At 42.1% G+C, this 13,138-nt stretch overlaps 1 protein-coding gene across 1 annotated transcript in view; it reads left to right on the top strand.

The window, feature by feature from the left end:
- ube2j1 (ubiquitin-conjugating enzyme E2, J1) overlaps positions 1-13,138 on the top strand; it is a 49,348-nt gene that overhangs the window by 33,597 nt on the left and 2,613 nt on the right. The window contains exons 6-7 of the mRNA XM_065963530.1: positions 4,033-4,162; positions 5,686-5,814. Of these exons, the coding sequence (XP_065819602.1) occupies positions 4,033-4,162; positions 5,686-5,814 (259 nt within the window). The remainder of the gene's footprint in view (positions 1-4,032; positions 4,163-5,685; positions 5,815-13,138) is intronic.

Genomic DNA, 13,138 nt, shown 5'->3' on the forward strand with positions numbered 1-13,138 from the left:
ATGTGCTGTATGTAACACGTTTGAACCGCTGGGGGAGTTTGACTTAGTTTGACTTAACTCTTTTTTAGAAAGTAATTCCTCCTCAATATTAAAGCTGCTAATGTTTAATATGCCTCAAATTATACCTTTTTAAAAGGTATACAAATTGGGGCACAGATGGCCTAGTGGTTAGGTCATGCCCCATGTACAGAGGCTACAGTCCTCAAATTGGGCGGCCCTATTTGGGTCTGGCCTTAGTCTCCCTGTTTCCCACTCTATCCACTGTCCTATTCAATAAAGACAAAAAGCCCCAAAATATATATTTTTTAAGTTTTGTGATTTCTCCGGGAGATTGCATCAGACAGCAGAATTTTGTCAACTGACTCGTGACTTTAAAGAGGTGAATGTAAGAGCTGTTATCATGAATAACTTTCCTCTTTAACAAAAGGTTTATTTCTGGAGGGACACTCTGTAATGTTTTCAGACAGTTTGGATAACTGAGCCTGTCAGTGACAAAAAACAACTTTAATTGGATGTTATTTGATCAGGATCTTTTACCCCAATGGATTGTGTTGCATCCGTTTGTTTCACTGCTGCTGGCTGAATTAATCTACCGTACTCATGCTTCTCCAGAGATTTTGTATATTTCAGTCATGTAGACCCCAAAAAATATTAAAGCAGGGCCTGGGTTTAAAATTACACAACTCACCTTTAAATTATGTTTTACCAATCTCCTTTCATTTACAACCCTCTGTTTCTCGCTGCATTTGGACAAACCAAGCCCACAAAGCGTCTCATACAAACACTGATATGAACATGACATCTTTTTTTAGATTGACTGTGATGTCTAACAGGTCATTAGAACATGTTCAAATGCAAAAATAATCCAAGTTTGGTCTAAACACTGGCGATCATTAACCCCCTCTTTTCTGTCCTCTGTCTCTCTCTTACAACTCTTCATAATATAATAATTCTGAATCTACGCCCCAAAACAGACGTGCACTCCTGGACTGTGTGCCTCTCTTTTTCCACATAAAGCAGTGTGAGCTGTTGGATAAATACAAAGTTTCTACCTTTGGACGTGACCTATATCTCTGCCTTTGTACAAAAGATGGGTTTAGAGAAGCAGTATTGTTTTGTTACTGCTATGTGATTGTTCATAACCGAGACTAGTTCAGCTCATAGACAAAAGGTTCTCTTATTGGTAATTACTCCATAAGCACCGGTTGTCAACCAAACAGCGGACTAGTCATGTAATTACAGCCAGCAAGTTGCAGCTCGCTTTTTTTAGAAGAACGCTCCTCCAATTTATATCAAAAGTAAGAGGTGTGTGTGTGTGTGTGTGTGTGTGTGTGTGTGTGTGTGTGTGTGTGTGTGTGTGTGTGTGTGTGTGTGTGTGTGTGTGTGTGTGTGTGTGTGTGTGTGTGTGTGTGTGTGTGTGTGTGTGTGTGTGTGTGTGTGTGTGTGTGTGTGTGTGTGTGTGTGTGTGTGTGTGTGTGTGTGTGTGTGTGTGTGTGTGTGTGTGTGTGTGTGTGTGTGTGTGTGTGTGTGTGTGTGTGTGTGTGTGTGTGTGTGTGTGTGTGTGTGTGTGTGTGTGTGTGTGTGTGTGTGTGTGTGTGTGTGTGTGTGTGTGTGTGATGTATTACTGACATCTAATCTAAAGGCTTGCTTCTCCTCTCTCAGTATTTATGTCAGATTTTTTCAAACCAAAGCCCTCCTTCTGGCTAATCTGTGTTATTATCTGTGAGATTATCAGCACTAAGGAGGGTTCAAACAGTCATTCATATGAGAAACCATCAACCAACTGTGGAGCCTGTCTGCATGGATTCTGCTCCAGGAGACACAGACCGCCTGTTAAAGCTGTCATAGTCCACTGACACGACGACTAGAGGCACACCAGATCGTTCCCAGAGTCATGGAGAATGCCTAACAAACCCAGCTTCTTCCCCGGCTACATCTCAACTTCACTCCCAACAGAATTTCAATTTGGCTCCAGAGGAAGACACTGATGTGGATCATTTAATGCCATAATGTATCCAAATCTATCCGTGCCACCTTTGGCCCGAGGAGCTCCACGGTGATGATGTGGTGTTCCTCAGAGCACGATTCATCTCTCCTCCTCACAGCTGCAACATCAGGCCATTAGCAGCTGCAAGGGACGATTAGCTTCTCCGATACAAGTCCCCTCAAACCTCTTTTACGTCTTGCTTTTTATGTTTTATTTCTATGTCAGTGCGCTCAGTGGATGTGTTGCTCCTTCTCTAAGAAATATTGCACTGCACCCCGCTGTCAGGACTGACACGAAGGTGTGAAGGTTTCACACAACAGTCTACACCTTTTTGCAGGGATGTGGTGTTGAGTGTGCCACAGGTGGAGGAGGCAGAGACAGAGCTGTCAGCTGAGGATGCTTTATGACGCAGCCAACATCAAACGCAGCCAAATCCACAAACGAACAAAGCTTCTTCTGCAGCCTTGTTTTTTTGCCAGATTCTCTACAGGATGCAAACACACAAATGTGAAAAATACAGGCACCTCACTCTGAAAACCTCGTTAACGTCCTAATCAAGATGCCAAATTGCAGTTTTTCAGATTCACCAGTGAGCCACCATCTGCTCAGACTGCTCACATTTAAGTGTCTGAATAAATCAGAATCCATCGTCTAGTTTCTGTTTCTTTGGCCGTGCTGACCACCTCACAATCTTTGACCACCAGCCAAAAAAATCCCATTGTAGCTCTTCCTCAAACCAACTGTTGGTTAGTTTCACTGTTCGATCCTCGGTGATACTTCTCTGTTTGGTAATCTTTTTAAAGTCATCATAAAGATTCAGCTAATGTCAAAACGTCAGGCGCTGTGGACAAAGCCACCTGGACTAAAAAGGTGAAGTATTTTCACAAATGTCTTCTCTTTACTTAACAGAAGGGGGCAAACCTACCGGTGCTAAACAAGTCTGATTGTATAGAAGTCTATGATAAAATGTTCCTACTTCACAGTTATGTGTTCCCTCAGTAAACATTTTCATAATGAGTTGACGATCTCAATCTCCAGTTTCAAGTCTTCTTCAAACAGCATGATGTTCATTTAGTAAATGATGTACACAATTAGAGTCAAATAGGACATACTACATGGGAGGATTGTGGGCAGGGCTACATGTAGTAATTTGATACACAATGCCGTCCCGTCCATGTAAACACGGCTCAGACAACAACACAGCCAGTGGGACTCACACTTCTCACTCATTGTAGACAGTCATGACTCAGAGACACATTTACACAGGATAGACTTCATTTCTGCTGTATTTATAAGTAAAAAGTCGTACATTCTTCCTTTAAAAAGTATCAATCTGCTTCGATCCTGTTCAGTGGTATTAATCACATTTTTTGGTCTATGAGCATTCTTGTGCACCCATGACAAACCACAGACACCCCAAATTACAGTTTCTCAATGTCTGCTGCAAGAATGAGGGTCAGGAGAAGAACATGTAGACAGAAATAAAGATAGCAGACAGGATAGAAACCATAGAAACCACTGTGAGAAGAAGACTGGAGTTTTCCTTGAAGCATGAAGCTGTTAGGATGACGTGTTGCAGCTATACCTCAGTGTTGTTGTTGTTGTTGTTGTTGTTGTTTCTTTTGGATGAAGTGGAACAAGTCTTTTTGTTTTGAACCTTAATCACACTCGATGATGCATTACAGGCCTGAGCTGCTGTTTAATTATGAGTGGGACATACATCAGGGAACGATGTAGTTATTGTACAAGCTGGCTGGGAGAAAGTCTGGCTGGTTAATATTTCAGGTGACACGGCAGGTAAACCAGATGTTCTGTGATAGGACGAGCAGAACTTTACATTTTAGGTGTGTTTGATATATTAACAGGTTATATATTTTGTTTCTGAAGCAGATTTATAAAGCAGGTTGGTCATTCACAGACAGGAGGGAAAATGAAAAGTTTTAACCTCCTTTTTGTTTTTATTTTTAAACTGAAGGTCTCTGAATGTTTAAGATTCTCCTGCAGCACCATGACCTCACCATGCACCATCACTCTGTCTCCGTCAGGTCTCAGGACTTCTGCTGCGAGACGTGCGGCTGCTCCATGCGCTCCGCCCTCCTGGCTCTGACCCCCAACAGCAACCCGAGCGCCGAGGACCACCAGGCCAAAGAACTGGCTCAGCAAATCAACTTCAAGGTACGACCGAGCGGCTTCAACGTGCGTCACGTTTGATTCACGCTTCAGTCAGCTCTTTAACCCTCGGAGCAAAAGAGCTTCTGACAGCACCAGCTACAGAGAGGAACGGCTGCTTTTTTCTCTTTCTGTGCACTTCATCAGCCAGAAATATATAATCCCTGCCTCCGCTGACATGCTTTTATTTTGACATGACGACGTTTCAGACTACAGTGGCCTACATGTCGGATACTTCACTCCGCTCTGCTGCTCAGACTTTCTGTTTCGAACAGAAACACTCCAGAGTTCAAGAGTTCATGCTTAGATTCAGAGACAACAGTTTACTACAGAAACGATCAGACGGTTCATTCAGTAGCTTTTCTAGAGATTTGAATCATATTTTCATCTGTGGATATTGTTTGCCTTTTTATTATGAAAGTATCCATTTATTAAAGACAGGGTTGGTGATTTTCAAAAACTAGCATGATTTTGAAAGTAGCATTCCCTGCACCCCCTCCCCTCTGTGCTCCCTCAAAAGCCACGCCCCTCACTTACATGCACAGGCACCATTGGTCCAGAAGCGGACCTCAGATCATGCTTTGAGTGTGGGCTCTTGGATGCATGAGGTAGAGAACGAGCAGGGAGACAGGGAGGCGTGTGATTGGTTCATCAGATTGGTACCTCGTGGCAGACATTGGTCAAAGTTTTTACATTCCTACAACTGATACAGATGACAGATTGTCTTTGTTCCTTTTTCAGAGAACATGAGTTATTAATGTCTGTCAGGACATAAAGACAATTTCAACACAAATCTTAAAAAGTGTATCTGGAGAAAATTACCAACTCTGCCTTTATTGTCTCTCCCAGCGTCCCTCACTCACGTTGTTTCCTCGAGTTTTAGCTCCTCTCAATGAGAGATTGAAAGAGATGTGGAGTGCAAATTTACCCCATGAGGAGGCCTTCACTTCACAGCATCAGTGTCAGGTAGTGATGATGAGCTGCACAGCTGATTCACATTGCATTGATATGAAGGCAAATATTATCATTATTGCGTCACAAAGCTGACTGTTGCTTCGTCGGCTACTTCCCTGGCTTTGGTTTTAAGTCACGTCTTGCCTCAAGAGACAACACCCCCCACCCCCCCTCTCCATCTGACAGGGAAAGTCTCCCGCTGTGAGGTGTATTTATAAACAGCCAGGTCAGGAGAATTTCATGAGGAGCTCTCCTGAAATTATCTAGATATTTTTAGGAATGCAGATGTAAAAACAGTTTGAGAGTTTTTACCGTACATAAATTCCTCTCACTCTAGTGTAAAAAAACTTGCCTTTAAATGTCCCCCTTTTATTTAATCAATCCCTGCATTTGCTCTCCTTTTCCTGAATTGATCAACATCCTTCAATCCTATCTACAATGCAGAATGTTTAACTGGTTATTTATGATGATGAACTCATTCTCAGTGAGCCATGACAGATCCCCAAACCCTCCTATCACACTCTTATTGTCCGTGTACTGTTTAAGTGACGGCAGCTCTCTGTGCGTTCCTGCAGGCGGAGACCAGTTTATCCAGACATACGAGTGAGAGCGGAGGAGCAGAGAGCGAGACCTCCTCGCTCGATCAGGGAGACGCCTCCACGTCTGCAGGACAGGAAGCGGCTGACGAGCCTCAGACCGAACAGGTAGGTGTTAAAGTGCCGCTCAGGGACTGAACACAGGAGAGAACATTAACCCCCCTGCAGTTAAAACACCACCTACAGAACAGAGCCTCCACACACTTCCACAGGTTTTTAGATCACCAACCAGCAAAGTAAATAGTTTCTACACGGCTTTATTTACCACATATCTGTTTTATTTAGTATGTTTTCATAACTAATATGTCAGTAGGTGTGAGACTGAGTTACAAGGTGCTAGAGAAAATGTTGAAAAACTGCAGAGAAGATAACCCACACAGTAATTCCACTGGGCTTCAAATCCACAACAAGTCCACAGGCTGAGATAGATGCAAACTTCTCTGACACTATCGTATCGATGTTGAACGACTGAAACACCTACTGTATATTTTTGACCACGTCATCTTTTTATTCCAGTCTTATTATCGCTCAACTTTTTAGTGAATGTAAGTGTGATGTTAAAGCAATGGGCTCTTAACTGTCCTCTCTGCTGGATTTATCATCTCAAACCTCACCAACGGACTTATACTTCCTGCTTAAACACAGTATGTAATTTTCATCACCAGGGGGCGCTCAATCAAAACAATATGACGTTGAGGCAGGCGGGGAATCATGGGAGTGATTCTCTCTGCTAATCCACCCCCACCGCCTAACACGATCTCAAGACGAACGGGCAGGAAAACGATATGTTTACTGACGACGTATCCAAGTATACATCACATTTTTCTTATCACAGCAGCACATACAGCAACAGTACAGCAACTTTCAGTAACAGCTCAAGCTTCCTTATGTAGCGGTCTTTGACGTAACATCCAGTGTTTCCATGGCAATGATTAACATGTCGAGCTTGTTATGGCAGGCTCCCCGTTACAACTATAAAATTAAGGATTTCTCTGGCTTTGAAAACTGTTGTAAATATTAGAGGCAATGCAAGTACTCAACAACAACAGAAATATAAAACAGGTTTTTAAATTAATTGGGATATTTTAGTGTAAAGATTCTACATATTGCACCTTTAAGTACACTGATTTTATCACTGACAGCCAAAACTAGAAGTTTAGAACAACGTTGTTGATGAACTGAAATTATCATTTCGGGTATGTTTTGGAAAATTGTAGACAATTAGGTAAAGTGTTTTTGAATCCAAAAAAACTTGCATGGTTCCTCCTGAAAAAATATTTAAATTCTGAGAACATGTTTAATTTTAACCAAGTTAGATAACGGCAAAGCTCTGTATGCAGGGTCATCCAAACAATCTGTAGGACGACTTCATCTTATTCAAAAATAAACAGCCAGAGTCCTGAACACATCTCTCTGGTCCTCAAAGCACTCCACTGGCTCCCCGTACACCAGAATCACTTTTAAAATACTCATAAAACACTCAGTGGTTCAGAGTCTGAGTACAACTGTTTACCTTTTGTTTTTTGGTCTTAAGTTTTCCTCCACTTTGTTACGTTTCACAACATGTTGGATTTATGAGCGAGAGGAATGTACACCAATTCCTCTCAGCTTCAACCTCAACATTAATCAAAAAGAATCTTAAATTCAGCGGGGGAGACGGAGGGCTCCATGACATCATAAAAAAAAAAAGATACAAATCCAATCTCTCTTTTCTGCCTGAATGTTTGAGTGATCATTACTGTCTTCAGTGTTTAGACAACGCTGACAGATCTGTGTAATGAATACATAATAAAAAAAAAACACAATCCCAGCTTCGCTGCGAGGTTATTTGTTGTGAATTTAGAGAAGGGAAAGGTTTTTGAAATTCAGCCAGACACTGAAACCATCTCTGCAGATCACAGAGCTCCCTTCCAGCTGCTATTACCGCCGGAATAGGACGCATGTCACCGGAATGACATGCAGCAAAGTGCCGGGGTCGGACTTGGATCCACGATCGCTGCAATGAGGACTAAATCCTCTGTATGTGGGCCGTGTGTTATAACCACTAGGCTATAGGCACCCCTGAAATTGCAGGAGGGGGTGGGGGGTGTGACAACTGAAAAGGAGTGTCAGCAGCCGTGTTGTACGTCTCTACTCTGTCTCTGTCTAGGATTGAGTGGTGTTTCCATCGTCCTCTGTCCCTACAGCAGATCTGCGTGACAGCTCTGCGATTACTCTAAAGAAGTCCCTGATCTGCTCTTGAGGAGCTGACACTAAAAGCTAACACTTACTGCTGATGATTTACATCACTGAAGACTTAATAAAAATATATCACTCCACTGTAAATCTCCTTCAGCGACATGCAACAGAGCTGATACTGAGGATTAAACAATCTGATTCAGTGTCCTGCAGGTTTATTTTTCAATCTGTTTAAGCTGCAAACTGTCGGACACAGCAGTGAGTGTTTTCAGAGAGGAACAACTGAGGACTGTTTCTCCTTTTTTTGTGGCCTAACTTTCTGATACTGTATGTGAAGAAAGCATGTGTGTCAGAGATGTGTCATAGGTGGTAAAAAAAAAACACAAAGAGGAGGACCCACATGCAGAAAACCAGAAGTTATTGCATGAATTTTGACAAAAATGCAAAAGGCAATATAAGGCTTACTATCCAAAAATGCAGAAAGAGAAACAAAGAGCTTCGAGAAAACCCTGAGAGGTAAGAGACGTATCTCAGGAGCAGGAAGACAATAAACCAGGAGTGATTGGACACAGGTGTGACAAACGAGGGAAACCAGACAAGGAGAGGAAGTCAGACAGGATCAGAAACACTGGAGACAAGTACTACAAAATAAAACAGGAAACACTGCAGACACTCAGAAATAAAACAGGACAACAGCTTAAGCAAGAGATGACACAAAAAGGCAAAAAGAATTACAAAATAAGACAGGAAACACTAAAAAGACAAGGGGAAATGCACAAGAGGATACAAATGAGAAAATAAAGAGATATTCACAGGAATTAAAGCAACACGAGGGAGGAATACAAAATAAAACAGGAAATGAAACATTGAAATCATGGTAAGTGGCTTTGATGTGTTAAATATCACAGACAGTATGATTGTTTAAAATAAATGTATGAGCTACAATCCTGCTGTAGAGAAGTCTTTACAGTCGACTCAGTTTGGCTGTATTTAAAGAGCATTACTGGACTCAGTCTAATTAAAGATCCAACCAGGTTAGACTCATAAACTGAGACTCACCAACAGATAGACTTGTCATTAATAATTATTATTACTATTCCGTTGGATGACAGTATTTGTATTATTTTACTATGTTCATCTGTGAGTGTGGAGTGTTTAGTCGTGGAAGTTTCTGCATTTAATAAATGAGCTCAAACTGCTTGAACACATGGAGAAGAAGCTCAGACGAGGCAGCTAATGATCCAAAAACAATCTTCATTAAAGGATAATTCTGGTATTTTTAAAAGTGCTCCCTGCTTTGACATACTTTAGGGACTGAATGACTAAATGGTACAGGAGTTTGGGAATAGCTTCATTAGATTTCTTCAGTCCTCTGTGGTGTATATAGCCCGGCGTACACCGTACGATTGTGTAAAAGTCGTGGTAGAATCTCAGCTCACTCTGTCGTCCTTAACGACACACCAGAGCTCGAGATTTATGTACTCACACTGTACAACCCGGCTGTCAGGCATGACCTGAGCTCACACTGTATGAGTGAAATCAGGATGGCGCAATTTAAATAGAAAACTGTAGTTCAGTTGTCTCATGTGCACAGCTCAAAGACACACATCAGCACATATGCACTTGCTTTTCCTCTAACACGCGCACACACACAAACACGCACACGCACACACACACACAGCATCACTAACAAACACAAGCTAACTAAAAGCTAAATCATAACAAACATTCCCTGATTCCCGGGCGACAGCAGATCGGGGCTAGAATAGCCGTCGTTCTCCTCAGAGTACACTGCACGTGAAATTGGTCTTACAACAGAAATAGGGTCTTGTCCATCCTTTAAAAGTGCTTTTTTTTGCAACTGCAGGCTCAGATTGTTGTTTTAATTGTCTGACGACATTACAGAAATCTAAACTTGTAACTTGAAACAAAATCAGATTTAAACTAACGAGTTGCTGCAGTTATAGACCAGTTCAGTTATGGTATCTGCTGGTAACATTACACATTTTGTCCGTGGAGTATAGTGATATAAAAGTGGGCAACACAAAAGTCATATTATTCTTTAACAAGCAGGTCTATCTCTGAAGGTTTCCTTTCTGTGTTTTTTTTATTTATTCTCATTTATTTATCAGAAGCAGCCGTTGAATCACTCTTTAAACACACCAGACTCCATTGAAAGAAAAACATTTTATCATTCTATCCTCCAGAAGTCAGGAGTCAGAGTCAGTGGTTTACCTCCACTTCAAATATTCAGTTTGTACACAAAAGTTGTGTTGGATCTGAACTAACCATTTAAAAACAGTCAGGCTGTAACACCAACTGAATGAGATGATGGTGGACCATCAACTCCTGTTCGTGATGAAAAATGAGTTTTAATGGGGCGCTGGTGGCGCAGTGGTTAGCGCACGCCCCATGTATGGAGGATGTGGTCTTCCGGGCGGGTGGCCCGGGTTCGGATCCGACCTGTGGCTCATTCCCCAGCTCTCTCTCTCTCCCTGATTTCCGACTCTGTTAACGTCCTATCTCTCAAAAATAAAAGGCGCAAAAAAAAATAAAACTGAGTTTTAATGAATGGAGTCTGCCAGCTTTGAAGAGAGTGTTATAACAGCAGTGCCTGACTTCACTACAGAACAGATGCTATAGAGATGAAGCTTAATAATCAATACAAAGAGGTTTTTCTATTAGAAGAAACCCTTTCAAATGTCTTCAAAGCTGCCAGACGTCAGTGACAAAAACCTTTTACCTCAGAGGAAGAAGGAAGTTGCTGTTCTACTGCTGCCACTCTCAGTGATTTTGTTTTTAGTTCTAAGTTATTTAAAACTCTGTTAGAATGAACCGTTTGAAAGATTTAAGTTGTACAACAACCTTTGGGCCTTGGATCCCAAAACCCCCCTGCTGCAGCCCCATAAACATTACACAAACACCACCTTTCACACAACATGAATACACACATCAACACGTTCAAACTCACACACACACACACACACACACACACACACACACACACACACACAGAGCACACACCCTTCTCAATTCTCCCTCTCAGATCCTCCAAACAGACGTACAATCTGTCTTTCCTTTTCACTCCCTCTCTCTCTTCCTTTCCTTCTAGTATCCTTTTATTATTATTCCGTATAGTTTTTAATGTCTATCAGGACTTTCACACTTGTAGAATTTAAAAAATCCAATTCACAGCTGTAAGTGTGAATGCAAACAGACACATTTTAAAACTATTCTCCTCTTCAACCAAAAGGTCTCTGTCTGTAAGGATCCTTTCTGTATCACTGTCAGATGTTGAGAATATTGATCTACTTCTATTAGTCATGCTCTGATCAGACACGTTTGTCCCCAGATAACATTGCAGACATCACAGACTGTTTCATGGCTGCTGGCTGAAGAAATCAACTGGAGCTTTTCCAAGCCTCTTTGTACTTACTAATCATCGAGACTCTAAAATACCTAAAGCATGGTCCAGGTTTTAAAAACACCATCTGTCAGTCAGTCACTCATCTTTGACATTGTTTCTGTAATTGGTGACACTTCTCATCACCTGTTGACATCCCACTGAGCCGAGTCACTCTGAATGAGTCTGGATGAAAATGATTGACTGTGCAGCAGCAGCTCTGTGTCGGGGGGGGGGTGTGTGTGTGTGTGTGTGTGTGTGTGTGTGTGTGTGTGTGTGTGTGTGTGTGTGTGTGTGTGTGTGTGTGTGTGTGTGTGTGTGTGTGTGTGTGTGTGTGTGTGTGTGTGTGTGTGTGTGTGTGTGTGTGTGTGTGTGTGTGTGTGTGTGTGTGTGTGTGTGTGTGTGTGTGTGTGTGTGTGTGTGTGTGTGTGTGTGTGTGTGTGTGTGTGTGTGTGTGTGTGTGTGTGTGTGTGTGTGTGTGTGTGTGTGTGTGTGTGTGTGTGTGTGTGTGTGTGTGTGTGTGTGTGAAATCAAGCAGCGAGACATCAGCGTTTCCTCAGCACATCTCTCTGGATCTGTTTCGGCAGCTTGGAGTCGATGGTTCCGCTGCTTTCTTTCACCAGTTCAGATGTTATGGACAAGCTTTGTTCGCCTAAGAGGATTGATTTTTTTTTTGGCGCCAGCTGCTCACCACTGTACCACAGCAGCAGAGTGTGGAGGAGCAGGGAGGAGGGTCAACTTAGATTAGAGTTGGTGAGTTTTTGGATAAAACTGAGGAGGTCAGAAAAAGGACTCACCATCTGGAGCTGGAGGGACACGATTTAAAACCTGTTTGGACCGAGGTATCCTACACTGCCGCTGCACAGTCCTGAAGGATGTTCTGTCCACAGCCGACTCTGACTGACTGAAATATATAAATGTTTTATCTGTAAAACCTGAGCCTCAAGACTTTTTACACTATGGCTGTATTTCGCACTGGCAACATCCATTCTTACTACCAAACCAATGCAAAGCAGAAGGAAACTCTTGCGCTTCAGCCGCTCCACAGGTGGAGGTCAGTGCTCTCATTGACCTTAGAAGTTCAAGATTTAATTCAGTGGACTCTGTCTCTCAGGCAGAATCTACAGAAAGTTAAGAAACAGTCAAACTCTGAAGGAGATACAGTGCATTGAAACATTAATCCTTTGCACCAATATACATTTGCCTTAAGTGATTAGTGTTCTTCAGTACTTTCTTTGGTCCCTGTCTGAGAGAAGGAGTCCACTGAATTACATTTTGAAAGAAAACGACAACAATGCAATTTAGCATTTTCAGCTCTCAGCACCCAGAGTGCAAAAACATGTTCAGCGTCTTGACATTTCACTCACTCACCAATGTCAATTCACCCTTACCGTCCAATCCGAATCAAGAAGGGGCAGGACTTCTGATATCAGCTCATATCAACTATGACAGCCGAGAAGAAACTTATCCAACTCTTTAAATTTCCACGTCCAGAGTTGCTGCTAATGCCAGTACAAGATTCATTTATATATTTTCTTGGTGATATTTCATTTGAATAAAAAGCAAATATTAATCATATGGAACTTTTTTTAACAGAGCTAACGGCCACTACCAAGGGAATCAGAAGTTAACTTTTGTAACCTGGCAACAAGAAGCAGCGCTCTGAAACTGTGGTTGTGGTTGCTGCCAGTGCTAAGAGCATCGTCAGTGGACACAGGCCCTTAAACTGCACTTTAGGGGCCTGTGCAGCGGTTTCACAGTTTCTCTGAAATAACTTTAACCTTCAGTATTTATGCTGGAAAAACATTGACGTAGGTTTGAATGTGTTGAAGCAGGATGATCAAGAATAAC

This window comes from Labrus bergylta, chromosome 15, assembly GCF_963930695.1.
Source record: "Labrus bergylta chromosome 15, fLabBer1.1, whole genome shotgun sequence".
NCBI lineage: Eukaryota > Metazoa > Chordata > Actinopteri > Labriformes > Labridae > Labrus > Labrus bergylta.